This window comes from Suricata suricatta, chromosome 9, assembly GCF_006229205.1.
Source record: "Suricata suricatta isolate VVHF042 chromosome 9, meerkat_22Aug2017_6uvM2_HiC, whole genome shotgun sequence".
NCBI classification, from domain to species: domain Eukaryota; kingdom Metazoa; phylum Chordata; class Mammalia; order Carnivora; family Herpestidae; genus Suricata; species Suricata suricatta.
Window position 1 is genome coordinate 9,082,990 of NC_043708.1, and position 27,235 is coordinate 9,110,224.

At 52.8% G+C, this 27,235-nt stretch overlaps 2 protein-coding genes across 2 annotated transcripts in view; both read right to left on the reverse strand.

Annotated features, from left to right (window-relative positions):
• LOC115302702 (alpha-1-antichymotrypsin-like) overlaps positions 1-1,206 on the reverse strand; it is an 18,538-nt gene extending 17,332 nt beyond the window's left edge. Inside the window, exon 1 of the mRNA XM_029952638.1 lies at positions 576-1,206. Within this exon, the coding sequence (XP_029808498.1) occupies positions 576-1,191 (616 nt within the window). The 5' untranslated portion in view covers positions 1,192-1,206. The remainder of the gene's footprint in view (positions 1-575) is intronic.
• A 12,594-nt stretch (positions 1,207-13,800) lies between these two features.
• Positions 13,801-23,078, reverse strand: SERPINA4 (serpin family A member 4). The gene is made up of 5 exons (XM_029951866.1): positions 22,789-23,078; positions 20,520-21,179; positions 16,111-16,384; positions 15,102-15,261; positions 13,801-14,358 (listed from the first exon to the last, which is right to left on the reverse strand). The coding sequence occupies exons 2-5, from the start codon at positions 21,160-21,162 to the stop codon at positions 14,158-14,160; spliced, it is 1,278 nt and encodes a 425-aa protein (XP_029807726.1). The 5' UTR covers positions 21,163-21,179; positions 22,789-23,078; the 3' UTR covers positions 13,801-14,157.
• Positions 23,079-27,235: the final 4,157 nt, after the last annotated feature.

Genomic DNA, 27,235 nt, shown 5'->3' on the forward strand with positions numbered 1-27,235 from the left:
TCAGCCTGGTCCTACACAGGCACCGAGGGGCTCAGCGTCTAGAAGGAGAAGCAGACGGGAGAGCCGGGAGGGGGAGGGGGGGGAGGGGTGTCCCCGAGAACCTCAGGGAGGTGAAGATGGAGGCATCAGCTGTTAGGAGTGTGGCCAGAGGACTCTCTGAGGGACAGGTGCTCGTGAGGGACTTCTCAGGCCGAGGGAATGGCCCTGAGGAGGAGGCTCTGCCCGCAAGGGACGGTCTTCCAAGGGCCCCCTAAGACCCGCTATCCTGCCCTGAACAGCAGTCTGGTGGCCATGGCGATCTCATGCCTAGAACCACTGTGGGTGCTTCGGACTGGGGCCCATGGACAGGACCCAGCGCATCCCCAGGGGAGGAAACCTCGGCCCCGGGCCGCTGACATCACTGCACACCATAAAACGATGCATCTTTCCCCCTTGTCCGCTTGTTGGCCTCACTCTGTCACCAGGCACCAGAAGGGACTAAATCTACCCCCGCCTCTCTGTGTTTGGGGACCAGGTGCTCTCACAACAAAAGCAGCAGAAAGGAGAGAGGTCAGGCTTGACCACAGGAGTCTTACCTTTAAAGAAAATGTAGTTCACCACCACCATGACCTCAGTGCTCTCCAGGTCCTTAACCAAGTCCACAATCTTGCCCTCCGTTTGCTTTGCCACGTAATCGTTGATCTGCTTCTGGGCCCCTGCGGGGTCCCCAAAGTTGGTGGGGAACGTGTCTGCCAGGTACAGCGTCCGCATGGCGCTCCGGAAGGCGTCCCGGATGGGCACCGTGGGGCTGATGAACAGAGCATTGCCGAGGCTCAGCCGGAGCTCCTTCCTGGGCCGGCCCAGCTCCCGCAACAGCTGGTGGAAGGTGTGGTGGAGCCTGTCCTCCGAGCCCGCCTGGGGGCCGAGGCTCAGGCCTTCCAGGATCTGTGCCTTCGTGTTGGACCGGGCCCCCAGGGCCAGCATAGCCAGGGACATGGAGATGCTCAGAGGGGAGAAGAAGATGTTCTGGTCGGGGGCAGCGGTAACCAAGGCCCTGTAGAGGTCGAAGGTGAAGTCCTTGCTGGGTGGGTCCACCACACTGACCGCAGGTGTCTCCTTGTCCCTCTTCTTTGACTCCCGGGAGCCATGGCGGTGCAGGGTGGCCCCCGGGGGGCTCAGGAGCATCAGGCACAAGAGGAGGTAGAGTGGCATTGTGGCTGACCCTCGTTCTGAAAGGGAAAGTGGGAAGGTGTCCTCAGGGAGGAGACTGGGGGGAAGTGGGTCAGGCTGACATCCCAGAGATGTCGCCACTCAGCACCAGCCTCCAAGGGAGATGGTGCACCCATGAGGTTGGCAATGAGGATTCAGGAAGGGACATATGGGGTCGGGGACAGACACCGGGGATGTGGGTACCTAATGGTGGGGAGAGGCAGGAGAAGGCAGAGCATGCAGCCTCGAGGTGGGGGCTGGCCACCAGGGAGAGAATGCCCTCATCCACACCAGGGTACCTGTTGTGGGGTAGATGGGGGACGCGGGGCTGGACGCTCCTGTTCTGCATGATCGGCATCTCTGAGGTTGCCAGGGCATGAGAAGCCTTCTGAAGCAGCTTGTGACTGTCACTCCAGTCCCCTGGGGGTAGTGTTTACAAGGCCTCATGAGCTTTCCATAAACTCGGACCAATGGCCCCCCATGGACTCCTCAGGACTGCTGGGTCTATCCGGGATCCCTCAGCAAATGCATATTGAACATCATGGCGGACGGGGGGCGGGGCCAGGCTCCGGAGATTCATTAGTGAACACGCAGATGCCAATCATCCTCTTTGTCCTCCCCTGGGGGCTGCTCCAGGACCCTGTGGCCCACCTGGTTCCTCCCCGTAGCCCCTCCCCCACTCCCTCCACAGCACCGCCCAGTGAGGAAATTCTGCACTCTTCATGTGAGTACCCCAACTTCCCTCCTCTTCTGTGATGGCTGAATTGTGTTCCCCAAACTCCTATGTTGAGGTCTTAACTCCGCGCGCCTCAGAACGTGACTGGAGGAAGTGCCTTTCAACAGGTAATAAGTCAAAACGAGGTCCTACGGGTGGGCTTTGAGCCAATCTGACTGGCGTCCTATCAGAAGAGATGAGGACTGGTAAACACTTCCACGGAGGGAAGGCCACGTGTGGACACAGGGAGGAGACCACCGTCCAGAGGAGACCGCGCCCTGGACACCTTGACCTGAGACTTCGGGCCTCCAGGCAGTGAGACAATAAAGAATCTTCTGGTCTGAGGTGCTTTGTTGTGGCAGCCGAGCCAAGACATCTCTTCTTCCCTCCGTCCCCCAGATGAGGAGGCTCCTCATTTCTTGGGTCTTCACAGCCCCCTACGTGGGCTTTGGGGGGTCTTCATTCCCCCCCCCTCATGCCCATCTCCCTAGACCCCCTCCTCTCCAACCAGAAACGCTTCCTGTGCCCGGGACCCCCCACAGTCCCCTGTGTTCACAGTCCCCTGCAGCCCAGCCCCCTGGGTTCACATTTCAGCCCCGCTACATCTTCTGAGTATGGTTTGGAGCAAGCCACTTAGGGCCCGTGCCACTGTCCCCCGCCTGTACCACAGAGGTGACAACAGTGGTATTGTGCTGGGGCTGGCTGGGGGCTCTTAGGACTCAACATACGTGAAGTGTTGCAGCAGGGCCCCGCGCAGACCTGGGGGAGTGCAAGCCTGAGCTGTGGCTGTGGCGGTGTCCAGCCAGCCCCCCACCAGGGACCCCCATTTCCTCTGCTGTGCCGTGGGGTACATGCCCCACCGCTCTCCCTGCAGCCTGATCGCTGATGAAAGCCTTGCTCCAGGGTGAGGACTCCCTCCAGGGTCTTACTCCCCCTCTGACACCGTGTCACCAGATCCCAGCCTCAGGGCCCTGCCAGAGTCATGTGACCCATGCAAACGCACCCCCCAAAGGGCCCCAAACACCCGAATTGGACACTTCATGCAAAGTGGCCCACTGAGGTGGTGGCGCTGGTGCCGATGAACTTGGGGGTCGGGCAGACCTGGGCTGCAGTTGTCTTTGAGCGAAATCCAGTGACTTGAGCAGACCACGCTCCAGACTGCACCCCAGCCCACAAAGGAGGCTCGTTTAGAATGTTCTGTCTGCAGAACCTCCAGCCACCTAGGTCCGCGGTCTGCACCTGCTTCCCCTCCGTCAGCCTCACACCCTCCACAGAAGCAGAGGCTCTGTGATCAGCACCATTCTGCAGATGGGTAAGTGGAAGCTCAGAGAGGGTGAGTCACTGGCTGGCAGTGGCAAAGTGTGGGCTCAGACCCAGTTCTGATGCTCAAAGCCCATGCTCGCACCATTTGGCTTCCCCACACTGCTGGCCCTCCTGTGTCACAGCCTCTCTGTGTCACAGTCTTTGTCTTCCCTGCCTTAATTAGCTGCTGATCTGCAGATAATTAAGAAACAGCGTCTGGGCTCCCAGGCTGACACTCCCTTTGTATTTACACACTGAGAATGGCAGTCTTTCAAAGACACGGGTGGGTGGTTTAATCTCTGTGCCCTTTAAAATGGTCTCTTCTAGAGAACAGTATGAGCCCTCCTGCAGCTGGAACCTTCAATGTAGCAGGATCTCGGTAAACAAGCCTTTCACCTCAACTCCCCCGTATTATCCAAGATCAACCCCAAGCTGATAAAAACCCCAGAACAAAGGCGTTCAAAGAATAGTTGTGGACACAGAGGGAGTTTCCTGCTTGGATGGGGCCTCGAGGCAGGGGACTGGCCGGAGAGTTCTGGCCTCCTGTCCCTCAGCCAGCCTGGTGGCCTTGGGCCAGTCCCATTCCCTCTCTGGGCCTCAGTTTCTTCATAAACAGCTCAAGGTCAGTCATGTGGCATGGCCAGTAACTCTTCTTCCCACCACTGCCCCCCACGAACACCAGAGTCTGGGGCTGATGGGCCAGAGCCACTTTCCCAGAGCCCACTGAGTCCCCCTGGAGAACGGGGTCTCTTTGGAGGAGCGCCCAGCCTCACTCATTCTCCCCTGGACTGCAGGTCAGGGACCTAGAAATCTCACTCCATCTGGGCCTGCTCTCTATCTTATATTAAAGCCAGGATTTAGAAAGGACACTCTACAAATATTACTACATTATACTGTCAACAAAAGTAAAAGTAAACAGATGGACGCCATTTTACAGATGAATAAACTGAGGCTTAGCAAAATGGACTAGCTTGTGCCAGCCAGTGAGTGATGATGGAACCAGGGTTAAACTCCAGAGTCCTGTGTCTTCCTTTCGTGGCTCTGAGAAACGACAGCTCGTTCCTCCTCTCCACCACGGTGGGTTTCCCCGGGTCTCTCGCAAGCCATTCACCTGCATTAGCTCATTTCTACTCCCCGCCCCCCTTACAATACAGAGTTGGTATCGTTATCATCATTTGTACAGAAGAGGAAACAGAGGGTCAGAGAGATCGCTTCTGAGAAAATGGAGGCCTTAGGGTGCTCATTTCATGTTTCCTACTTTCAAGTCCAGGCTGTGCCATCAGGCTAGTGTGCCTCTGGTGGAAATGACAGAGTTGACAGAGTTTTATGCCACCTTGGAGCTGGGGGTGAGTCTGCTCCGGGCCCTGGGTGCCTGGCCTGGCCGACCCTCTCCTGGGCTCCTGATGCCAGTATTTCTGCGGAAATGCCACACATTCCAAGGGAGGGGAGTAGATCATTCAAGTTCATCTGGCATCCTGCGCCAAAGGGACCTGAGCCTGCGGGTGAGGATGGGGTGGGCAGGTGCTGAGCAAGTCCTCCTGCTGGTGCCCACCCTCCATGGACTCAAAATCTGTTGCATTTACTCCAACTGTTAGGGAACAAAGTCCAACCAGGTCAACTTCGGACTCCGCTGCGGGAGGTGTGTGGCTGAGGAGGTCCACCCACGGAGAAAGGAGATGTAGGACTTGGAGCCCAGGCAGGGAGGGAAAGACAAAATCCCAGGCTCCCCTGGGTGCTTCAAGAGTCCGGAGAGCCTCCTGGGAGCAGTGACCTAGGGAACTTTCTTGACCTCCCTCCCCGTTTCCAGACCGTCTGCAAGGCTCGTTCGTTTCTAGCTGCAGAACGGGTCTTAAGCATGCCTGACTCTCCCCATTTCCACTGCCACATCCGCCTTTCACCCAGACCACCCCACACCTCTTTCTGCTCCCAGACCCTCTGAAGGATTCTCCCTCAGTCACCAACCGGGTCTCAGCACCGGCCTAGGAACACCATTGCCGCCCTCCGTGCGTGGGGCAGGACCGAGCCGATCTGTGTGATCATCACGGGGCCCCATGGGGTCTGGCTCTGCCTCGGTCTCCCCAGCCTCAGTCTGATCTGCTCTGCTCCTGCTCACGTGTGTCCTCTGGGGACACTTGTCACCTCAGCAGACCAGCCCCATCACAAGTTGTGTCCTTGCACGCTGTGCTGCCCCCGAAACCCTCTGTCAGCCTCCAGGACCATGGCCAGCTTCTCTCTGGGCCCCAGGCCCCTGCTTAAATGCCACCTCTGTGTGATGCCATGTCCCCGCCCGGCCCCTCCCTCTGCAGCACCGTTCTCTACCCCGGTCCCTCCATTGTTTCTGACCCTGCCCCATCAGCGATGGAGGTGCAACCCCACATCGTGCCTTCTTGTGTCCCAGCCTCTCTCCCCGACTACAGAAAGGACCCACATCAATACCTGCTCCTGCTGTGAGATTTGCAGTCAAGGGGTGGCGCTCAGACATCTTTGTGGAATGAATGAATGAATGAATGAATGAATGAATGAATGGAGTCCTTCTCTGTGGCTCAGAGGTTCACACACTGGACAAGGAACCGGGCTGGGCACCCCGGAGTAACACAGCCAGGTGACCTTGACCACCTCCCGCGCTGCTGTTCACCTTCCATTTCCTTTTTCTTTTTTTTCCAGCTTTTTACATAGTTTATTGTCAAGTTGGTTTCCATACAACACCCAGTGCTCTTCCCCACAAGTGCCCTCCTCCATGACTATCACCCGCTTCCTCTTTCCCCCTCCCCCTCCAGCCCTCAGTTTGTTTTCAGTATCAAGAAACTCTCAGACTCCTTTTTTTTTTTTTTTAAAACAAACCATGTTCCTGAGGTGTGACTGCCGTACGAAAAGCCATACCTATTTACCGCGTCCACCACGAAACCAGCGACACCCACACGTCCCGACCCCCCTGCCCCCCACCTTATTCTTCACCTGCAGCTTCTTGATCAGCGACCAGGGACTTTGGCCAGGGCATCGCCTTCCCCTTTTATGGTTACGTTTCATGCCAAGGGCCCCATCCATAAAAACACTGAAAACCACACTCCTTTTATTCTACAGTTTGCTCATTTCACAAACAGCCGGACGGCATCTGGTGTGCAAGCAGCCCCATGGTCGTTCTGGGAGGCAGCCGCCAGGGCAGCCCCAGCTCAGGGAAACACGGAAACAGATATTTGACTGCGTCTCGAGATTTCTAAAGGTCCGAGACAGCAGGCACGGAAAACAGCAGGGAAAGCAATGGCTCACGGAGACCCTGGCTGTGTGCCAGGCACTGTGTCCCCGCCACCTTCTTTCTGAGTTTATCTACCGTGGTGCTGTTGGCATTAGAAGCCGGTTATTCTGTGCAGTGGGGGCTGTCCTGTGTCCTGTAAGGGGTTTGGCAGCGCCCTGGGCTCGCCTCACCAGATCCCAACCCAGCCCTCTCTCCAGTAGTGCCAACTAAACTTGTGCCCCACGTTGTCAAATGCACCCTGGGATTAAAGCCACTCCTGGGAGACCACCACCATCTTACTGGATCCTCCAGCTGCCATGCAGAAGATGCGATCATTTGCATCTCATCTATAAGGAAACTGAGGCACGGCCAGATTTAGTGTTCTGCCTGAGTTCACACAGCCTGGAGGGGGGCCCACAGGCCCTGGCTCCCTCCCCGCCACAGAGGGGAGTTTTCCTGTTCGCTCTGGGACAGCGCCAAAGCTTTGAAGCCCTCCACATACCATAGCCCCGGCATCCCATAGTCCACGCCCTCACGCCCACGGGCCCACCGTCTGTCCACAACATCTGTACTTACTCTGTCCCATGGCCCGGCGTGCACACGGCAGAGGTGACGGCCCCTCTTACTCAGGGTAAAGCAGAGATTTTCTGGGGCTGGAACCAGCGTTTGGCACTGACCACAGTCAGGCTCTGACTCCACCCCCTTGGCCCTGCCCTGTCCTGTCCTATGGGTTTCTAGCCAACAGGCAGGCTGTGGGACCAGCCACCTGAGCTGTGACTCCCGGCTCCATTCCCCACCAGCTTTCCGTTTGCCTGCAACAGCACAGGGTCCCCGGGGGGGGGGGGAGGGTGACCTGCTGCTGGCATTCCAGACACCCAGAAACGGACCCCCCTCTGGCAAACGTCCCTTTCTCCAGGCTGATTCTTCCATCTCCTGCAGCCACTTTGCTCTACATCAGGGGGAGTGCGGCGTGAGCCCAAGATCTCCACAGCCCTGTGTGTTTACCGGATTCCGGATTCTGGGGCGGTGCTTTCTAGGTTCATTCAACCGTGAGAATCTGGTGGAACCCAGAGGGGTTGAGAGTGTCACAATGGCTGGGTGACAGTCCCCTCTCTGCACTAATAACTGCACTGAGGCTTGAAACGATGAATGGACGTTTCAGAATCATGCATCGAATTAGGGACAAAGTGGGACCAAGTGCCCAAGTCGCCAAGTTCAAAGTCAGGGCTCTCACAAAAAGGCTGCATCTAGGATTTCTGTGGGCTTATTTGGACCGCTTATTTTGACCTTGAAATTGGGGCTCTGAAACTCAGCCCCACACTTTCAAGAGCATTTCCAACATGCTGGTCCAGGTACTGGTCAAACTGTTGTTTCATTCCCAAGGTCCCCAAGCCCTGGGCCTCCTAATACCAAGGTGTTCCGGGTATGGCCACGACCCAGAGGTTGTGTGGGTGAGCTGGGGTGTGGACTTGACAGAGAAGACCCAGGGAAGCCATCTTGGTGTTCAGCAAACAGGCTCCCTCTGCAGCCTCTGTGACCTGAAAGGGACTGAGCTCAATCTAGAGATAAACACAGTCACGACCAGGCATCGAGCACTTGCTTTGTGCTCACCACCTTCCCAACATGCAAGAAGGTGGGTACTAGCATCCCCACCAAATCACCGAGAAGAGGGAAGCAGAGAGCAGTTAGGCAATCAGCCCAAAGGCACACAGCCAATGAGGAGAAGCATTAGCCAGGAGGAAGCTAGGTGTCTTCTGTCCAGATACTACTTTCTGTCCGTGGTGCCATGTGACATAGCAAATGTCTTTTCTTTCATAACCTAGAGATTCCCAGCCTACGGTCTGCGGGGTGGGAATCACATTAACACCTGTGCCGGGTTGGACAGCGCATCCCACAAGGATGTCCACATCTTAATACTCAGGGCCCGTGAATGGTACCTTCTAGGTCTAAAGGGACTTTGCAGACGTGATTAAGTTAAGGGTCCTGGAATGGGGGAGGGGCAGACTATCACAGGTTGCCCAGGTGGGCCCTAGCTGTAATGACAGGGGTCCTTACAAGTGAAGGCGGGAGGAAATCAGAATCAGAAGAAGGCAACGCGATCATGGAACCCGAAGGAGAGAAGACTGTGCAAAGTGGGGCCCTGCGCCAAGGAGCCTCGGAAGAAAGCCCTGCTAACTTCTTAATGTTGACGCAGTAAGACCTGTTTCGGACCTCGAACCTCTAGACCTGTGAGAGAAGAACGTTTTGTTGTTTTAAGCCACTAAGTTTGTGATGATTAACTACAGCAGTGACAGGATGCTAGTGCAGTCGTGCCCCCAAATGGGCTCCTGATGGAAGTATTTGGGGAAGATGCGGTCAATCAAGATAGGAAGGACATCTCGATCTGTGTGTGCTGTTGGTAGAGACGCCCCGTGTTCTCCTTTCTAAGCCTGTGTTATAAGGAATATCGTGAGGATCTGGGGAAGGGCTGTGGCAGCCCCCAACTTTCCTTGGCCACTCAGGAAGGGGGCGGAGGCTGGGTAAGTTCTGAAGAGAAAGGTTTCGGGGGCGGGAGGCTGGCCTCAGGGCTTGGTGCCCCGTGTATCAGCCTGTTAATGAGGCTGCCCTAACAGAACACCATTGACTGGGACCTTAAAGAGCAGAAATGTACTTTCTCCCGTTTCTGGAGGCTGTAAGTGCAAGATCAAGGTAACATCACATGCGGTTGCTGGTGAGATCTCTCTCTTCCTGGCTCACAAATGGTGCTGTCTCACATGGGGCTCACATGGGCTCTTTGTGCCTAAGGAGAGAGGCTGCACTGGCATCTCTTTCTCTTCTTATGAGATCATCATTCCTGTGAGGTTAATACCCAACTCTTATGACCTCATGTAACTTAATTACCTTCCCTAAAGACCCCATCTCCAAATATAGTCACATTGGGGGTTAGGGCTTCAACATATGAATTTGGGGGGCACACTCAAGTTTATAACAGCCACAGTGAGAGGGTAGGATGGGCCAGTGGCCAGAATATGGGAATTTAAAGAACCGTATCATTTGTGATACATTTATTTTTTAATTAACACCAAGTGCAACAGAGAATGCCATCCATAACAGGGGAGTTTCACCTGGGGCAGAAGTGGGTTCTGCTCAGCCCACCGAGGGTAACAATGCTGAGCATAAAGGCTTTAAATAAACAGGGGCCTTGGGGCACCTGGGTGGCTCAGTCAGGTAAGTGGCCGACTTCAGCTCAGGTCATGATCCCACAGTTTGTGAGTTTGAGCCCTGCATCGGGCTGTCTGTGCTGACAGCTCAGAGCCTGGATCCTGCTTCAGATTCTGTCTCCCTCTCTCTGCCCCTCCCCCGCTTGTGTTTTGTCTCTTTCTCTCAACAGTAATAAATAAATATTTAAAAATTTAAGAAAAAAATAAATAAACAAGGGCCTTTACTGACCCACCTGCCTAGACCCCAACACTGTCAGCCCACTTTACCTGTTCAGGTGATCTGCCACCTCTGGCAGCCATGTGAGGTTGTCACTGGGCTCTAGAGGACAGGGTCATGACAAAAGATGAAATGCGGTAATAGTTAACAGCCGTGGAGCACCAAAGGTGTGTGCTTTATGTACAGTAACTCATCCAGTGCTCGAAATGGGCTTCTGCGTTGGGTAATCTCCCCATTTTACAGGTAGGGGTACTGAGGCTCAGAATAGCCCATGATGGGGACACCTGCGTGGCTCAGTCCATTGAGTGTCTGACTCTTGATTTCAGCTCAGGTGATGATCTCATGGTTTGTGGGTTCAAGCTCCCCATCAGGCTCTGTGCTGACAGTGCAGAGCCTGCTTGGGAGTCTCTCTCTCCCTCTCTCTCTGCCCCTTCCCTGCTTGTGCTCTTGCTCTCTCAAAATAAATAAACCTAAAATTTTTTTTAATAAATAAAAAAAAGAATAGCCCACATCACATACTGTTATGGGTGGAACTATGTCCTGTGTCCCCCCACCAACTGAAGTCCTAACCCCCCTCACTACAGAAGTTGACCTTATTTGAATATATGGTCATTGCATATAATTAGCTAAGCTGAAATCAGGCTGAAGTAGAGTGGACCCTTAATCCTACATGACCAGTGTCCTTATAAAAAGGGGAGGGGCCCCTGGTGGTCCAGTCAGTGAAGCATCTGACTTCGGCTCCGGTCATGATCCCAAGGTTTGTGAGTTCGAGCCCCATGACAGGCTCTGTGTTGACAGCTTGGAGCCTGGTGCTGCTTGGGATTCTCTGTCTCCCTTGCTTTCTGTCCCTCCCTTGCTCTCTCTCTTTTTCAAAAATAAACATTTTTCTAAAAATAAATAAAATAAAATAAATAAAATAAAAAGGAAAATGTGGACACAGACATACCCACAGAGGGAATGCCATAGTTTGCCAGCAGACCCCCAGAAGTTAGGAGGGAGACCTGGCACATTCTTCCTCACGGCCCTCAGAAAGGACAACCCTCCCAACACCTTGATCTTGGACTTGCGGCCTCCAGACTGTGATGAAACCTTTCTGTGGGTTAAACCGCTCCGCGTGTGGTGTTGTGTTCTGAGGCCTGAACAGACCCACACCCTCAGCCACTGGTGGCGGTCAGATTCGAACTCAGGCATTGCGGCTCCGGCATCTCGGTTCTCTGCGTGGGTGTTCTGTGGCCTCTGGACACCTCCTGGAAACACGCGCCCCCACGCCTTGCTCACTGCGGGTGCTCAGGGCCTGGGCGCTATTAGCCTCATGGTTGCTGCTTCTCAAGAAGGGACCCCTCCGCCTCTCCAGGCAGCCAGGGATGGAGCCGGCTCCTTCCTGCCCCTCGGCCTGGCCCAGCGGGTCCCGGGTCTGCCTCTCCAGGGGGTCCCAAGTCTCCCCTCTCTGCTGCTATGGCTGCTGTGGGACTCTGTGCCCACTTATGGCTGGGGCGGGGAAGTTGAGACCCAGAGAGGTGACATGCGGCCCCGCAGCACAGGGCTGGTGGGGAGGCCGGGGCCGCACCCCTCCTCACGTCCCTCCACTCCAGATTTCACCTGCGTCCGCCTCCCCGGGGGAGAGGCCCTCGTTCCTGGCCATGGCCAGTCCTCGCTTGGCGACTCTTTGCTAAATGACTGAGCAAATCACCGAATGAACCCATGTTGCATCTCCCAAGCGGTGTCGCGAGGGCCAAACGAGGGACGCCAGAGGAGAGCAGCAAAGGAGACGGGAAGGAGGCCCAGGCCCCGCTGTGGGGGGTCGGGCCCCACATGGATTCTTTGTATTTGTTTATCGGTTTAATGTTCCACCAGGGCGTTTAGAAATCTGAGGAGTTGGAATCATAAATATTTACTCAATCGATTCTAGGGATGTGTCAGGGGGTGGTGACGCAGAGCAAACAGCTCAGGAACCTTGCTCAGGGCACAGCCTTTTTCATTCATTCATTCACTTATTCATTCATTCACTCACCAGATACCAGTTGAGCCTCAGCCACATGCCAGACCCTACAATCAGCTCCGGGGCCAGGCTCCAGGGTAAGTGAAGAAAATGCAGGGTAAACAGGGCCCTGACTCCAAGATGGGCCATCTAATTGGGGCCCGGAGAGCAGAGATGACTGTCAGCCAACCACGTTCGATGGGAGAATGGCAGTCTGCCCTGGGGACGGCATGAGGGGGGGGGGTCTGGCAGATTCTCAGAGACGAGGAAGGCGGCGCTCTGGCTGAGGGGGGCCGGCGGGGACAAAGGCCCAGGGTACAAGCTACGGACCACCTGGGGAAACAGCAAGTGTCCGTGGCTGGAGTCATTGGGCACAGGAGGGCGGGAGGAGGGACTGAGGCAGGGAGGCAGGCAGGAGCCAGAGTGTGAGGGCCTTGGCTGCAGGCAGAGGGCTTTGAGCTTTAGTTTGTAGACAATAGGGAGCCACAGAGTGCTTCTGAGCAGGGAAGGGGCAGGCTTCATCAGAACACGGTGGCATCCTTCTCAAGGCCGAACTGAAGGTGACTTCTCCCCTTCCCTCCTCTTGGTCACACTGAGGCTCCCCCTCGCACCCACCCAGGGAGTATAGCCACAGCAACCCCAGGCCTCGGGCTTCCCCCACTGAGGGGCTTGAACCCACCCACCCACCTGCTTCTATAGGGACAGACTTGGGAGTGTCAGCCTGGGCCAGGCTTTATGTCTTGCCTGATCACTAAAAAATAGAATTCAACTTCAACAGGTGCAGGGGGATGTGGACCAATATTGTTGGTAACATACGTGCTTCTCGGCACATCAGCCTAGGGGATGGACAGGAGGGTCTGCAGTCCTCCAAGCAGTGGAGGGGGCAGGGGTCCTGTGGCACTTATAGTTCCTTGTCCATGCCGCTCGGGGCTGGTGTGACAAGCACTTCATTTGGGATCTTTCTTTGATCAGGGTTGTCCTAGGGCCATCCTGTGCAGCTCAGGGCTGTATTTTAGAGGCGAGGGGTGAGAACCCCAAAATCTTCCCTTCCCGTCCTCTCCCACTTCATTTCACAACCGCTTCCTCCACCATAAAGAAGCAATCCGTCTTGCTCTGGATGCTGGTTTCCCACAAGGAGCCGATTCTGTACTAGTGGCAGTATTTGGGTCAGGGACCACATCCATCACACAAACCCTGCAATGTTGAGGCTCTTGATCAACCAGTAGTGCTGGAGGTGGCCCTCAGCATGTCTCTTCAGTGACCAGGGGCAACCTCCTGCCTCGGCCACACTGGCCGACAAGAAAATCCACGGGCCCAGGCCTCGGGAAGTGCATTTGCCCCAAACCACTGAGCCTTGGGGCAAACATGGCCAGGTCTGTCTGGCCACCTCCTCCTGGGGGAGGGCTGGAAGGTTTATTCTCGAAGCCTCTGGGTGGGCCCTGCTCAGAGAATTCACCCTGCATATACCACAGATGTCTGAGCTGGACCACGTGGGTCAGCCCGTACTACCCAGGTGGGGAAACTGAGGCCCAAGAAGGGAAGGCATTTGGCGAGGTCCTGCAGTGCATCAGGAGAGGATGGGGGTGTTAACGCAGGTGCCAGGCGCCAACTCATGCTCTTTCTTCTTCTGCAGCACATCCATGACCATGGCCATGATCTTGGGGCACCGGCCACATCCCCATGGTCAAGGGAGGGGGCAGTGCCTGTGCCCCCCCGGTGGGCTGCCCGCCTTGCTGGGCTTTCCTCACTGGGTCCCTCTGGCAGTGGCCCTGACTGGTGCTCTTCCAGCCACGGCCTCCCGAGCCCCCACCCCCTTTGAAACAAGGCATCCACCCTGCCCGGGGCCACTGGCTGCCCACGCCACTTCCCCCTTCCATGTGCACCTTGCCACCCCCCTGGAACCTAGAACATCTCACCTACATGAACTGGGACCAGCTCTGCCAGGGCTATGCAGGGCAAAACCCAAAGTGATGGAAAATAGGGATGCGTTTATTGAGTACCTACTATGTGCGAAGCACCAAGCCAGGTTCCTCAGGGCCAGCATTTTGTTTAATCCTTCCAACCACCTGGCAGGGTGTCTCCCACTCTCCCGGGAGGTGCTCAAAGCAGCTAGGCAATCTGCCTGAGGTTGTACCACCCCAATGAGCTAGGTGTCCAGTCCACATGCACCTCACCCCGTCCACGTCCCCCTCCCTTGCCAACAGCCTCTTCTGCCCTGGATTCTCAGGGTCTTCTGTATCCCCTGCTCCAAACATGGAGCTGCTCACACGGAGCGCCCCAGGCCACATCCTCTGGCTTGTCACAGAAGAGCCAGCCCTGGGAAGGCTATGGTGTCGTGGGGTTGACAACCTTTCCCAGAAAGAGGACGCTCTGGGTATCGGTGGAAAAGATCACCACAAGGAAGGGCCGGTTGAACCACAGGACCCTGCGACTGTGCCGGGTGGACAGAAAGGCAGTGAAGGTGCCAGTGGCCGCTGCAGCCTGGGTGCCAGCCTCGTCCACCTCCAGAATGGCTTTGTGGAAACTCTGGGAAGGAAATCACAAGTGTTACCTCCAAGAGGACATGAGCAGGACTGAGGGAAGCCTGGAAGGACCAGAGATGGCTGAAGATCAAGACCACAGTTCACTGCTGGCTAACCCACTTGGTATCACAGTAAGAATGTCTACACTGGATGGGTTGGTGAGCTGGAGGCCCTCTTAATTACAGAAATAATTCTTCCTATCAACAACTGAACACTTACTATGTGCCGGGGACCTAAAACGTTGATGCATTATGGGTGGTTTACAGTTGAGGAAAATAAATCCAGACACTAGATAGCCCGTTACCGCTGTAAAGGAAGGAACCGGAATTCAACTCTGCCACTCAAGACTCTACCCAATACTGCACTTTTGTCTTCCTCACTGAAGTCCTGGATCTCTTTCTCTCGTCAAAGGAATCTCCGATACACACGCCCAGCCCAGCCTGGTCCGTTATCCTTCCTCTATTTCTACCAATGTGTCACTCGCCATTGTCATGATCTAGGGAGCCCACTTGGCTGCAAGAGCCCCCCGAGGACAGGGGTTGGGTGGACCCCCCCATCCCCAGCGCCAAGCACCACACCAGCATGTGGTAGGTTGGTTTGTGGAAGCCCACGCCTGGGTATGGTTGAACGACACTCAGGCTCGGAGACTTCATGTGGTGTCAGAGAGAACACCCATCACCTAGCAACTGCCAAGGGGCAGCTCTTCCCCACCATGTCTCCAGGCATCCATGACCGCCGATGACTTACCTTGGACACCTGCAGCTTTTGCTCTTCGGTGATGCCGGACAAGTCAGCCTGCTGCGAGAACACGTCCACAAAGCCCAGCTCGGGCAAAATCTGATCTAATTTATAGGAGCCAGAAATGGAGAACTTGGGGAAATGCAACTCGAGCTTCCTGTAAAAGTACCTGGAGGAGGCATAGGGTTAAAACACTGGACTCAGGAACAAGTGAAGGACCCCAGCACACTGTGCTCGCCTTGCCTGCACCCTCTAGCTGGCCCCATTCCATCTGACTTCTGCTGCCATAAACATAAACACTGTTTGCTCAATGCTCCCAGGGGCTTAGAGCCAGGCCTCTTTGCCCCCAGGGCCTCCGGGCCACAGGACCTCCTCCCTTGGGAGCTCATCTTCAGCAGAGATTGTTTTCCAGGAGCCCCAGGTGTTTTCCGTGTTTTCCCAGGTGCACAGGGAGATGCCAGTCTCCCCTCTGTGGCACTTTTGCCTTTGCCTCTGTTGGGGTCCTGTGGTTTTCACTTATTTGGGACCAGATGATTTCTTTGGTTAGAATTCCTCTCTCCCATGAGCTGTGCACATTTTCCATCCACATGTGGCCTTGGGTTGAGGCCCTTTTCCTATACGTGGTTGGAAACATTTCCCACTCATAGGGCAGATGGAGTTTTCTTAAGTCCCTCCATGCCAGCCATCTTGACCAGAGGTCTACGCATTGACTGCACAGGGGCAGACCCTCAGAGAGCCAAGGTCACGCCACCCAAGTCTTGTGCTATATGAGAGTTACATCTAGAACCAGGATTCTTAACCCCCAGTCTGGTTCTCTTTTTGCTGATAGGGGCAATATCCTATCTCAGATGTAACAGGAACCTTCGTTATTTGAGGAAAACCCATGGAAAGTCTTAAAGTAAATGAGACTTCTTTCGTCATTTGTCAATTGCCCCCAGTTTTGGGCACCGGCTTTCATTAGGAGGGCATGTTTGAAGGGCAGTGCTGCAGATTCAGCACCACGTGTCACCCCGATTACCTCTTCTGAAGCAAGCTGTTCCACCTTGTTAGCATCTCTGGAGTCAAGACCTCCTCCACCTGCTTCATTTTCCCTCGGTTAGGAAGGATGAAAAAGGCCATGGCGTTTCCCTTGTAATCCATCCGCAGCACTGAGCAGGGCAAGTATCTGTCGTGAAGATACCAGTGGTCCTCTGTATCCTGCCGCATCATAGGCACCTTGACTACTGTATTTTCATCAACGTAGAAGTCTTGGGGAGTGGTCAATGAGAGAGCGAATGGCTTCTCCCACAGAGCTGAAGGAAGAAGGGAAGAAGGTAGAAAGCATCCTATGGACCAACAAGCCAACGGTCCAGCCAGGAAATGCCTCTCCAGCAGTCGTGGAGACCCCAACCTTACTATTTCATCACAGCGTTTCATGTAGACCATTCAAAACCTGACCTGCTTAAGAAATGGATCTCTTGAAGTTCATTTAGATTCTAAAATATGAGATACAAGAGGGTATCAGGAAAGTTGTTTTCTGTCTTCGCCATTGAATTTACATGGTGGCACTTTTATTTGGTGCCACTCTGATGCTTATGTAATGAAAGCTCATTATGGCTTTGGAGCGCACTTTTTTGGTTAAAAATGAGGCTGAGCAACCTTTTGTATGTTTATTGACCTATTGACCAACTAAATGTCCTATTTTTTTGTTTTTTGCATCAGTGCAAGATCATGTTTACCCCCCATATTTGTGTAGGGCCGTTTCTTAGTGATTTGTAGGAGTTCTTTCTGAACATTAGTTGTGTATCAGTTGTGTGAGCTGCAAATCTCTTTTCTCCTTTCTGACTTGTCTTTTCAGTCTCATGTTGGTGGGTTTTGGTGATTGAAATTTTTTTTTAATTTTTAATTTTTGTAAAGTTTCTTTCTTGATTTTTGAGAGAGAGAGACAGAGGGAGAGAGAGCAAGCCTAGGGCACAGAGAGCGAGAGGGAAACAGAGAATCCCTGTCAGTGCAGTGCAGAGCCTGACACTGGGCTAGAACTCATGAACCATGAGATCATGACCTGAACCGAAACCAAAAGTCAGACACTTAAACAACTGAGCCACCCGGGCACCTTGGTAATTGAAATTCTTTAATGAAGTGAATATATTAGTCTTTTCCTCTGTGATTAGGTCTTTGGTGTCTTTTTAAAGACCTACTATATATATTATATTATACTATATTATTATATATTATAATAGGTCTTAGATTCTAGAAGCTTTATTCTTCCCTTTTGCAAAAAAGCACTCTACTCCATCTGGAAGGAATACTTATGACTGGTCAAAGGGAGGGTCTAAACCCATGTGTCTCCCCTGTGGGGACCCAGTTGTCCCAGCACGGTTCCCCCCACAGGGATCTATCATGGTGATGATATCAAATGTCTGGGTATCTATTCATGGCGCCATTTCTGGGCCGTGTTCTGGCCTCACTCTTCTGTCCCATTGGTCTACTTGTACCATACAATCTAAATTAATACAGATTTATGAGAAGCTTGGCTCTCTGGCAGTCAAGTTTTCCCATCATAGCTATTCTTGGCCTTTTGCTTTCTCATATACATTGTAGACTCAACTTGTTAACTGCTGCCCAAAAGAAAAAAGAAAACCTGCTAGGATTTTGATTGGGATTACATTAAATATTTAGATTAATTCATGGGAGAATTGACTTCGTTACCATATTGTCTTCCTTTTCATGAATGTATCAGTGTTTTTTAATTGTTCTTATTATATTTCTTATTTTTGAGAGAGAGCAAGTAGGGGAGGGACAGAGAGAAAGAGAGAAGGAGACACAGAATCCTAAGCAAGCTCGAGGCTCCAAGCTGTCAGCACAGAGCCCGATACGGGGCTTGACCTCACGAATGCTGAGATCATGACCTGAGTCGAATTGGATGCTTAACAGACTGAGCCACCCAGGCAGGCCAAATATATCAGTGTTTTTTAAACTCGAAGTCTACTTTAATATCTCTCAAGAGAATCCAATCTACAGAGTACCTGCGCATCTTTTGTTTGTGTTCTTCTAGGTACTTTTCAGTTTTGAAAATATGCCACAATTTTTCCGTTCTCTCACCATGTGAGGCCTGGGCCACCTTCACGTCCCCTAAGCGCTGCACAGATGTGTCAGTGGGCAGGATGTCCCTAGCGCCCTTCTATTTCTGGAGAACCTCTCTTTCTCATGCCAACAACACTAAAGCAGCCTGACCTAGGTTTCTTTCAGAAGACAGCACCCAAACGCTTCATTATGTATAGTCAGAGCTTTGGGTGGGCCGATGGCGTGTGTTATACACTTAATTTATATTTTAAGGAAATGGCATCGGTAGACTATCGCACAAGCATTAGGTAAGGTCTAAATAGAGTTTTCAGTAGCATAAAACTATACACACATACGTGACTGCATGTAAAACCTGGTGAAATCTGAATAAGGTCATAGATTGCACCAATGTCAAGTTCCTGGTTTTGTGATTGTACAAGTTACATAACACGTGATCTAGGATTACTTGTGTGGAAGGGGCGCGGGGTCTCTCTGTATTATGTTTGCAACTTCCTATAGGTTTATGGTTATTGCGGAACTTAAAAGGCTTTTACAAAGGTCTTTTAAAAAAGTTTTCAGTGGTGCATGACAAATTCCCTGTGCAAAATGCAAGTGATAAGAAATTTGGCTGGATTGTTAGTCTGGCTGGGATCTGTTCCCTGGAGATCCTGGGTTCAAGGTGGTTACAAGCCGAGACGGGGAGGTAGATGTGAAGCAAGCACAATGCCTTGAAGGTCTTCGCAGGAAGATGGGATGATGGACAGACCTAGTGGAGACCTGCGTGCTCTGGCCCATCCATGCTGTCCTCCAAGTTCATAGTCCAACAGTAGCCCTTCTGACCAACAGTGTCCCCAAGCCGCCACCAGGTGCCCAGCTCAGGCCTCTCCACAAGTTCCCCATACATGGACCCACTGTGATGGCTGAAAGCGCCTTGTGTGGGTTCCCTGATAGGCTCCCAACTTACACTGCACCGAGGACATCACTCTGTCCCTCCCACCCCTACTTCTTGCCAACCTTCTTGTCCCCACAGTTATGCAAGGTCCAACTGCCTTTAACACTTATGGCTTTGCTTCCCTGCTGGAACCCTGATGGTACACACTATGTGAAACTGTCTTCACACCGTTATTTCAATGGTTAACATATGTGTGTGAGCGGGAGACTGGAATGAATTTGGTGAAAATGCTAACATTTTTGGTTGCCTCAGGTGGTAGGATTACGGGGAATTTTTTTAAGTTTATTTATTTTGAGAGAGAGAGGGAGAGAGAGAGAATGAGCAGGGAAGGGGCAGAGAGAGAAGGGGAGAGAGAGGATCCTAAGCAGGTTCCATACTGTCAGCGCAGAGCCCCACACAGGACTCAAACTCATGAACTCCGAGACCATAACCTGAGTGGAAACAAGGAGTCGGATGCTTAAACGACTGAGCCACCCAGGTGCCCCTGGGCAATTTCTATTTCTCTTTTATACCCTTATGTGTTTTTAAGGATCTTCCAAATGGGTATTATCTTTAGATTAATTACAAGTACTCTAATTGTTTACCGAGTATCTGTAATGATCAGGGGGCACCAAACATCGTTTGCAAAGGGCCAGGAAGCAAATATGTTAGGCTCTGTAGCAATTGCTTATCTCTGTGGCTGTGTGACAGCAGCCCAGGCACAATGCATAAATGAGTGGGCATGGCTGTGTGCCAATAAAACTTTATTAACAAACACAGCCCATCAGATGTGGCTGGGGGCTATAATGTGCCTATACTTTTAGGCTCTCTTCTAAGGAAGACACATATGTGTGCCATGATTTGACACTCAAAACTTTGAAGGGGATATTCCTAAGCACCAACCTTCCCTGTTTACACTGTTGGCAAAGCTTCCTTGTGAATCCAGAAGTTCAACTTGTGCATTTCATACATTACCATTACTAAAAAAATAAATAAGAAAATGTATCTAAAAATAGGAGGGTATGGAAACCTCAATACTACTCACTCTTAAATATCTGATGCTCTCACATGAGTCTGCTAAGGGTTGCTTGACCTTATCTGACCCCATCCATCCACTCTCTCTCTTTTTTTTTATGGTCTTTTTTTTTGAGATACAGAGAGAGAGACAGGATGAGCAGGGGAGGGTCAGAGAGAGAGAGAGAGAGAGAGAGAGAGAGAGAGAGAGAGATACAGAATCCAAAGATCCAAAGACAGGCTCCAGGCTCTGAGCTGTCAGCACAGAGCCCAATGCAGGACTCAAACCCACAAACTGTGAGATCATGACCTGAGCTGAAGTCGGACGCCCACCTGACTGAGCCACCCAGGAGCCCGTTCTCTCTCTTTTTTAAAATATTTAATCCATAAATCAGGGGGAAGAGGGGAGACACAGGACCCACCAATGAACTGACTCTTACCTTTGAAGTAAATGTAATTCACCAGCACCATCGCGATGTCTGCGCTCAGGTCGCTGACCAAATCCACAATCTTCCCTTGAGTTTCCTCCTTGACATGGTCATTGATCAGCTGCGTGGTGCCCGCAGAGTCGTGGAAGTCGGCGAGGAAGGGCTTGGATTCATAGAAAGCCACACTGTCATTTAGAAATCCTGGAAGGATCTGCAGCTCCTGGCTCAGGAACAGGGCGCTGCCCGCGTGCATCTCCAGCCCGTCTCTCGGGAGGTGGAGGGTGTGCCAGAGGTTCTGGAAGCCCTGGTGGATGTCCGACTCAGACACCTCCGTGAGGTTGAAGCCCAGACCCTCGAGGATCTGGGTCTGGCTGTGTGAGCGGGCGCCCAGGGACAGCATGGCGTAGGAGGAAGAGATGCTCAGTGGGGAGAAGAAGATGTTGTTCCCAGGGCTTTGGGAAGCCACCAGGTGGTAGAGGCGGAGAGCAAAGGCTGTATTGCCCTGGACAATCTTGAGGCTGGGAGATCCCTCCCCTATGCTGGGAGCCTCCTGATGGGCGGGGTGACCCGGGCTGCTGGGCTCAGGGAGCAGGTGACCGTGAGATGGGACCAGTAGCCCAGCCAGAAGGAGGAGCAGGCGGCTGACAAGATGCATCTTCTATGCTCTCGGGGCTGTAGGAGGAAAGAGAGTGTCCAGGCCATGCCCCAGCAGGACGCCCAATCCTACTGAGAAGTCGGGAAGGACAGGGCCCCACGGTGATAGGTGACACGGTCAACTCTTGCAGATGGGCCTGTGGCAGGCTAGCAAACACCCAGCACCTTCCCAGTGTGGGAGCGGGTGACATTCTGTGGATTAACAAAGCACGTTCCTGGTGCCCCCACCACCTCCTGGCATTTCCCATCCTTGTGAGCTCTGCAAAGCACCGGTCTCCACTGCTGTCACTGAGAGTCCCCAGATGACAGAATCAGGTCACCTAACGGGTAACTGAGCTGGAACACAAGTCTCCAGACTCAGCCTGGGGCTCCTTTTGCTCTTTGGGCTAATTTCCTCAGCCCAGTGACCCAGTGCACCAAGGGCACGAATCACCAAAGTTTTAGCATCTACTCCGCAAACATCCATGGCGTGCTCTACAGTGCACAAAATCACTTTCGTGCCATTTTATCTGAGCCTCTTACCCAGGTAGAGGTCAGTAGAACTGGCATTCTTACCTTCACTCCATGCAGGTGAAATCACTGATGTTCAAACACTGATTGGCCTGGGGCGCCCAGGTGCCCCAGTCAGTTAAGTATCTGACTGTTGAGCTCATGGTTGTGAGATCGAGTCCCACATGGGGCTCTGCACTGAGCATGGAGCCTGCTTAAAATTCTGTCTCCCTCCCCAGCTCTCTCTCTCTTTCTCTCAAAAAACAACAACAACAAAAAATAAGAAACCCCTGAATTGCCCAAAGTTCCAGGAAAAGGATTGGTCTCTTTTCCTAATAAACTTAATCTACCCAAAGAGGGTGCTCGATTTTTTCCCCTAAATCTGCCGTGCCATCGGATAGCCCTACCATCGTTACCGGGTTCTCAGCCCCCGGTCCAGTTGTCATCCCTCACCTGGGTCTGGCCTTCCAATACAACCCCCACCCCAACCATCAACCTTTCCACACATCGGGCAGGCTCTTCCCTTAACCTCTTAGCCTCCCCGCCGCTGTGACCCCCACTCAGGCCTCCAGAGTCACTCACTCGGACAAGGCGCCAGCGAGTAGACACCTTTGGCTCCGAGGGCCACAAAGTCCTGTTGCAGCTACCCAGCTTGGCTGTGCTGGCTGGAAAGTGGCCCCCCACATGGCAGGCTCGTGTGTGGCTGGCGTCTGGTGGCACTTTATTAATGGACGATGAAACGTGAATTTCATAGATGTTTCATGTGTCACAAAATATTGTCCTCCTTTTGATTTTTTTCAACTATTCACACATTTTATATATTTATATTCATATTGTGTATTTATATTGTATCTTGCCTTCCTAGCTCAGGAGCAATACGAAAATTGCCAGGGGGCCGGATTTGACCCCCAGGCCCTCATTTGTTTTCTAGACTGTTGTAGTTTTCTAACTGGTCTTTCTCCTCTGATTTCCATTCAAGAGCTTCAGTGATCACTTAAAAACATACATTGGATCACTTCGCTCATCTACTTAACGCCTGACCAAACTGTAACACCTTCTGCCGCCCGACTTCATATGCACACTTCTCTCTGGACAAGTTACCCAGAATTTCCCTCTGCCAGGATCTCTCCACGAGTACCTGTAACAGGAGCCAGAAGAGCCGTGTGGCCTTGCAGGAGGCTGTTTCCGGCCCTCAGCACCAGCTCCCCCACGGGCGCAGTGAGGAGGGTGGTGTCGTTAGGTGTGGGGGTCGTTCCAGCTCGAGGGCGGGTCACTTCTAGGTCTTCCCGAGTCTCAGCACCAGCAGTCTTCTGTCCCAGAGCCCTCAGTCTTGGGCAAACCAGAAGGGTGGGTCCCCTCCCCTTTGAGTCTCAGAGGCGGCCCTCAGAGAGTCACTCACGGTCAGTCCTGGTGTGGCCCCTCGGGCGGCTGCCTGAGCACCAGAGGAGGCCCGGGAACACGGCCTGGGTCTGCCAAGCCCGGGAAGGTTGGCAAAACCCCTCAGCACCCCGGCACCGCCTACCACCTTCCCAATTAGGTAATTATTAATGAACAGATCCATGGGTGCCGTGTGGAGTCTCCACACAGGGGAACCTCACTGAAAGTTGGCCCATCCCCTCCCAAGAGAACTCCCTTTCCCTCCGGGGAGGGGGGAATCCAACAGAATTTACCGCTTGCTGTTTGCATCATGCACCAAGGTTTGCGTGGCCCGTGCTGAGGCCCAGCGGGCCCCTAGGTGGGTGTGATGTTCACGGTGCCCCTCATTGGCCATGTGAACTTGAGCACATATGTTCCCTTCTCTGGGTTTGTCATGCCACCCCCCACATCCCATCCCCCACCACCTCCTGCAAAATGGAGAAGTAGGCCAGACCAAGGGCAGCAGACCGAGGGCCTCACGAACTTGGTAAGGCCACTTTCAGGGTGATGTAATGGGGAATGGTGGAGAGTTAGCTCTCTGCAGCCATCAAAATCAGTCTGGGGGGCTGGGTCCTGCCCCAGAGCCCCAGTATACAGTCCTGGACTATGCGATTGCTGAGCAGACTTCCAGCCTTAAAGCTACACGGCTCTGTGATGGAGCCTTCCAAGATGCCACATGCTGGGCTTCAAGGAGAGTGCCACCCAGGGGCCAGGGTGGCATGAGGGGGGAGCAAACCCCTCCTTGGGCAGGGATCCAACTGCACATTTTCCTTTTTAATTATGGATCTTGAAGCTGCTTTATCTCCAGTAAGCAGTGAGCTTCAGCATCCTTGGACCATCCTGGGCAGTTGAATATGTAAAAGGTACATGACTGTTTCTTAAGCCCACTGGGAAAGGAAGCAATATGGCCATTGATATTCTGAATGAAATGCCCTTGACATACGGCTGTTTCTTAAACCTACTGGGGAAGGAAGCAATAGGGCCATCAGTACCCATGACATTCAGGTGCCCTTGACATTCAGGCTTCCTTCAGTAAGCGTTTCTGAATGTGTCCAGGTACTTGGGGCTTTAACTTGAGTGGAATATATACCGTTGAGCAGCAAGACTGGGCAAGGAGCTCTGATCCGGGCAGGGCACAGAGTGGTAGAGTAGATACAAGCACCGGCTTGGACCCAGCTGCCCTGAGGTTCAGGGGCATGTCCAAGTTCACACAACAGAAACGCATCAACACCAGGGCAACAGAGGAACTTACTGCGGGACAGGAATTTGAACTATTACTTCACTTGCCTCCCCCTCTCTCATCACCTGCACACCCCACCCCCGCCCCCAAGGATGATCCCTGTCCCATTTTACAGATAAGAAAACGGACGCTCAGAGAAGTTGCTCGCTCAGATTCCAGAGTTAGACTGAAGCCCGCGTTCCTTCTCCGTTCGGACAAACCTGCCGTTCTTCTAGAATTCCGCTCCGGTTTTGCTCTCCACCGCAACCCACGTGCTAGAACACGTGTGCACACAGGAGGTGCTCCATCCATGCTCACGGGGTACATGAACGAAGGAAAGATGATTAGGGGTTCACAACTGTGAAAATAAGTTATTCCCGTTTCGGAGTCAACAGGTTGGGTTTTGCGTCCTTAGCTTGGTGTCTGGGGTGAGTTAGAGCCCGATGCTGTGGATCCCAGGGCTCAGTGTGTGTGGTTACGGCTGAGGGACAGGTGGCCTGACCCCGGTGTGAGCACACGGAGGCTGCCCTTTGGTTCCTGGACCCTGCCCCTGCCCCTGGCTTTGAAGTTAGGCAGGTGCCGCCGCGGAGCGGGTTAGCCCCGGCAAGTCCCTCCACCTCCCTGAAGCCCGCCGCCCTCTCCTGTCAAAGGAGGAGCCGTCGCTGATTGGAAAGGTAGGTGTGAAGGGTCTCAGCGTCCGGCTCGGTGGAGTTTCCTCCTTTCCTTCCTGCTTCCTGCAGGGGTGACGAGAGCAGGGGGTGCGGGGCTCCTTCCGGCCCCCCACGGGCTGACTTACTTCCTTTGCTTCTCATCTGTCAGCTGAGGGCAATCCGCATTCCAGATGTCACCGTTGTCATGAGAAGTCCGTAAGTTCATGTCTGCAAAGTGCTCAGAGTAAGTTTTGGCAATAGTAAGTGCCACCCAAGTGGGCTGTTCTATGGTATTACTCCAGATGGTGTGCACTCTATTCATGTATCCCTAAATGTGAAGGTATGGCTAAATCAGTCTTTTTTAAAATATATTAAAATTTTTTGATATTTTATTTTTTTAATGTTTTTATTTATTTATTTATTTATTTATTTATTATTAATAACTTATTACCAAGTTGGTTTCCATGTAGCACCCAGTGCTCTTCCCCACAAGTGCCCTCCTCCATGCCCATCACCCCCCTTCCCTTTCCCCCTCCCTCTTCAGCCCTCAGTTTGCTCTCAGCATTCAAAAGTCTCTCATGATTTGCCTCCCTCCCTCTCCCCAACTCCTGCCCCGCCTTCCCATTCCCACAGTATCCTATTAGGTTTCTATTGTTAGACCTGAGTGACAACATATGGTATCTGTCCTTCTCCACCTGACTTATTTTGCTTAGCATGACTCCCTTTAGGTCCATCCATTTTGTTACAAATGGCCAGATCTCATTTTTTCTCATTGCCATGTAGTACTCCATTGTATATATATATATATACCACATTTATTTTTGAGAGAGAGACAGAGTGTGAGAAGAGGAGGGGCAGAGAGAGAGGGAGACACAGAATCCGAAGCAGGCTCCAGGCTCTGAGCTGTCAGCACAGAGCCGGAGGCGGGGCTCGAACCCATGAACTACGAGATCATGACCTGAGCGGAAGTTGGAAGCTTAACCGACTGAGCCACCCAGGACCCCAGCTAAATCAGTCTTTTTAAGCATTTTTTTGCATTGTGGTCCTGACAGAGTATCTCAAGAAAGTCTTGGGCTTCCCCTAAAATATGCACACACTTCCAAATTTTACCATTTAGGGAGTTTCTTGAATTGCTCATAGTCCTTGTGGCCCCTGTGTGTCAGGAAAGCCATTTTCTCCCACAGAAAACATCCTGCATAATGGAGAGATAGAAGGGACCTCAACTCCTTGAAGGAGTAACACTCCCCCCGCCCCCTGCCCAGGGCACAGAGGGCCAGCAGCTCTGGCGTAGGCTGGCCTCGGCCACAAATTCAGAGCTCACTCCCGCCCAATATCTGGCTGCTTGTTGTCCTTAGGCCTCTGGGTGGCCTTACAGAGTGTGAAAACCTTGCACGTTATACCCTGCAACGCCAGGAGTTTCTCCTGACTCACCTGTGTGGTTCAAGAGAGCAATAGATCACATCACAGGCAGATTTGAATCTCTGTAGCAGAACAGGACTGGCTTAGAGAAGATGTCTCACGGAAGTGTATGAATGAATGAATGAATGAATGAATGAATGAATGACTGAAGGGACACCAGAGGCTCTGCTCAGGGCTTGGGCAGTGGTATGCTCCTGAAAACACAGTGCTCTCAGCAAGCACCTGCTTTTATGACAGAGGAAAAGCTCTCTGACCTGGAAGTCCAAGAAGCACAGGGCTTGCTCGTTTCTCTCCAACCCCCTAGAAATGCTAGTGGACACAACCCTGCTCCCCGTGGGGCACTGCAAGGGTAGGGGTGAGGCTGTCGAGGGGAAGCTGCTTTCCCAGCACGCAAGCAGCAGCCTGAGCTGGGTGTGATCATGAGCCTCACTCCCTCGGGGCCTCCCTCTGTCAGTTTGCAGCTCGAGACCCCGTCCGCTGCGGGTGTCCTGGTCCCAGTCCAGCACAGGCGTGGACAGCGTGAGCTGTCCTTCCTCCTAACCACTTCCAAGCCCTTTCACGTTCTCTGGCCTCCAGGAGGAGCCAGGATACTGCCCTTCAAAAGGCAGTTTTTAAGTTCATTGTCAATGCAATGACAGAGGCTATGAAAACTCTAGGAACGTACACAGTCTAAAGAAGAAAATAAAATCATCGATAAACCTGCCATCCAGCTACAGCTAGATTAAATGTATTTACTTCCAGTCTTTTTGTAAAACAATGGGCACACGTATATACAGAATATCAACAGTGAGGCCCTTCCGGTCTTGGTTTTGAGGGAAGCACGAAGACAATAAACGTTACAGTCCAGAGGACCCCCCCCCACCCCGCCCAATGCAAAAATT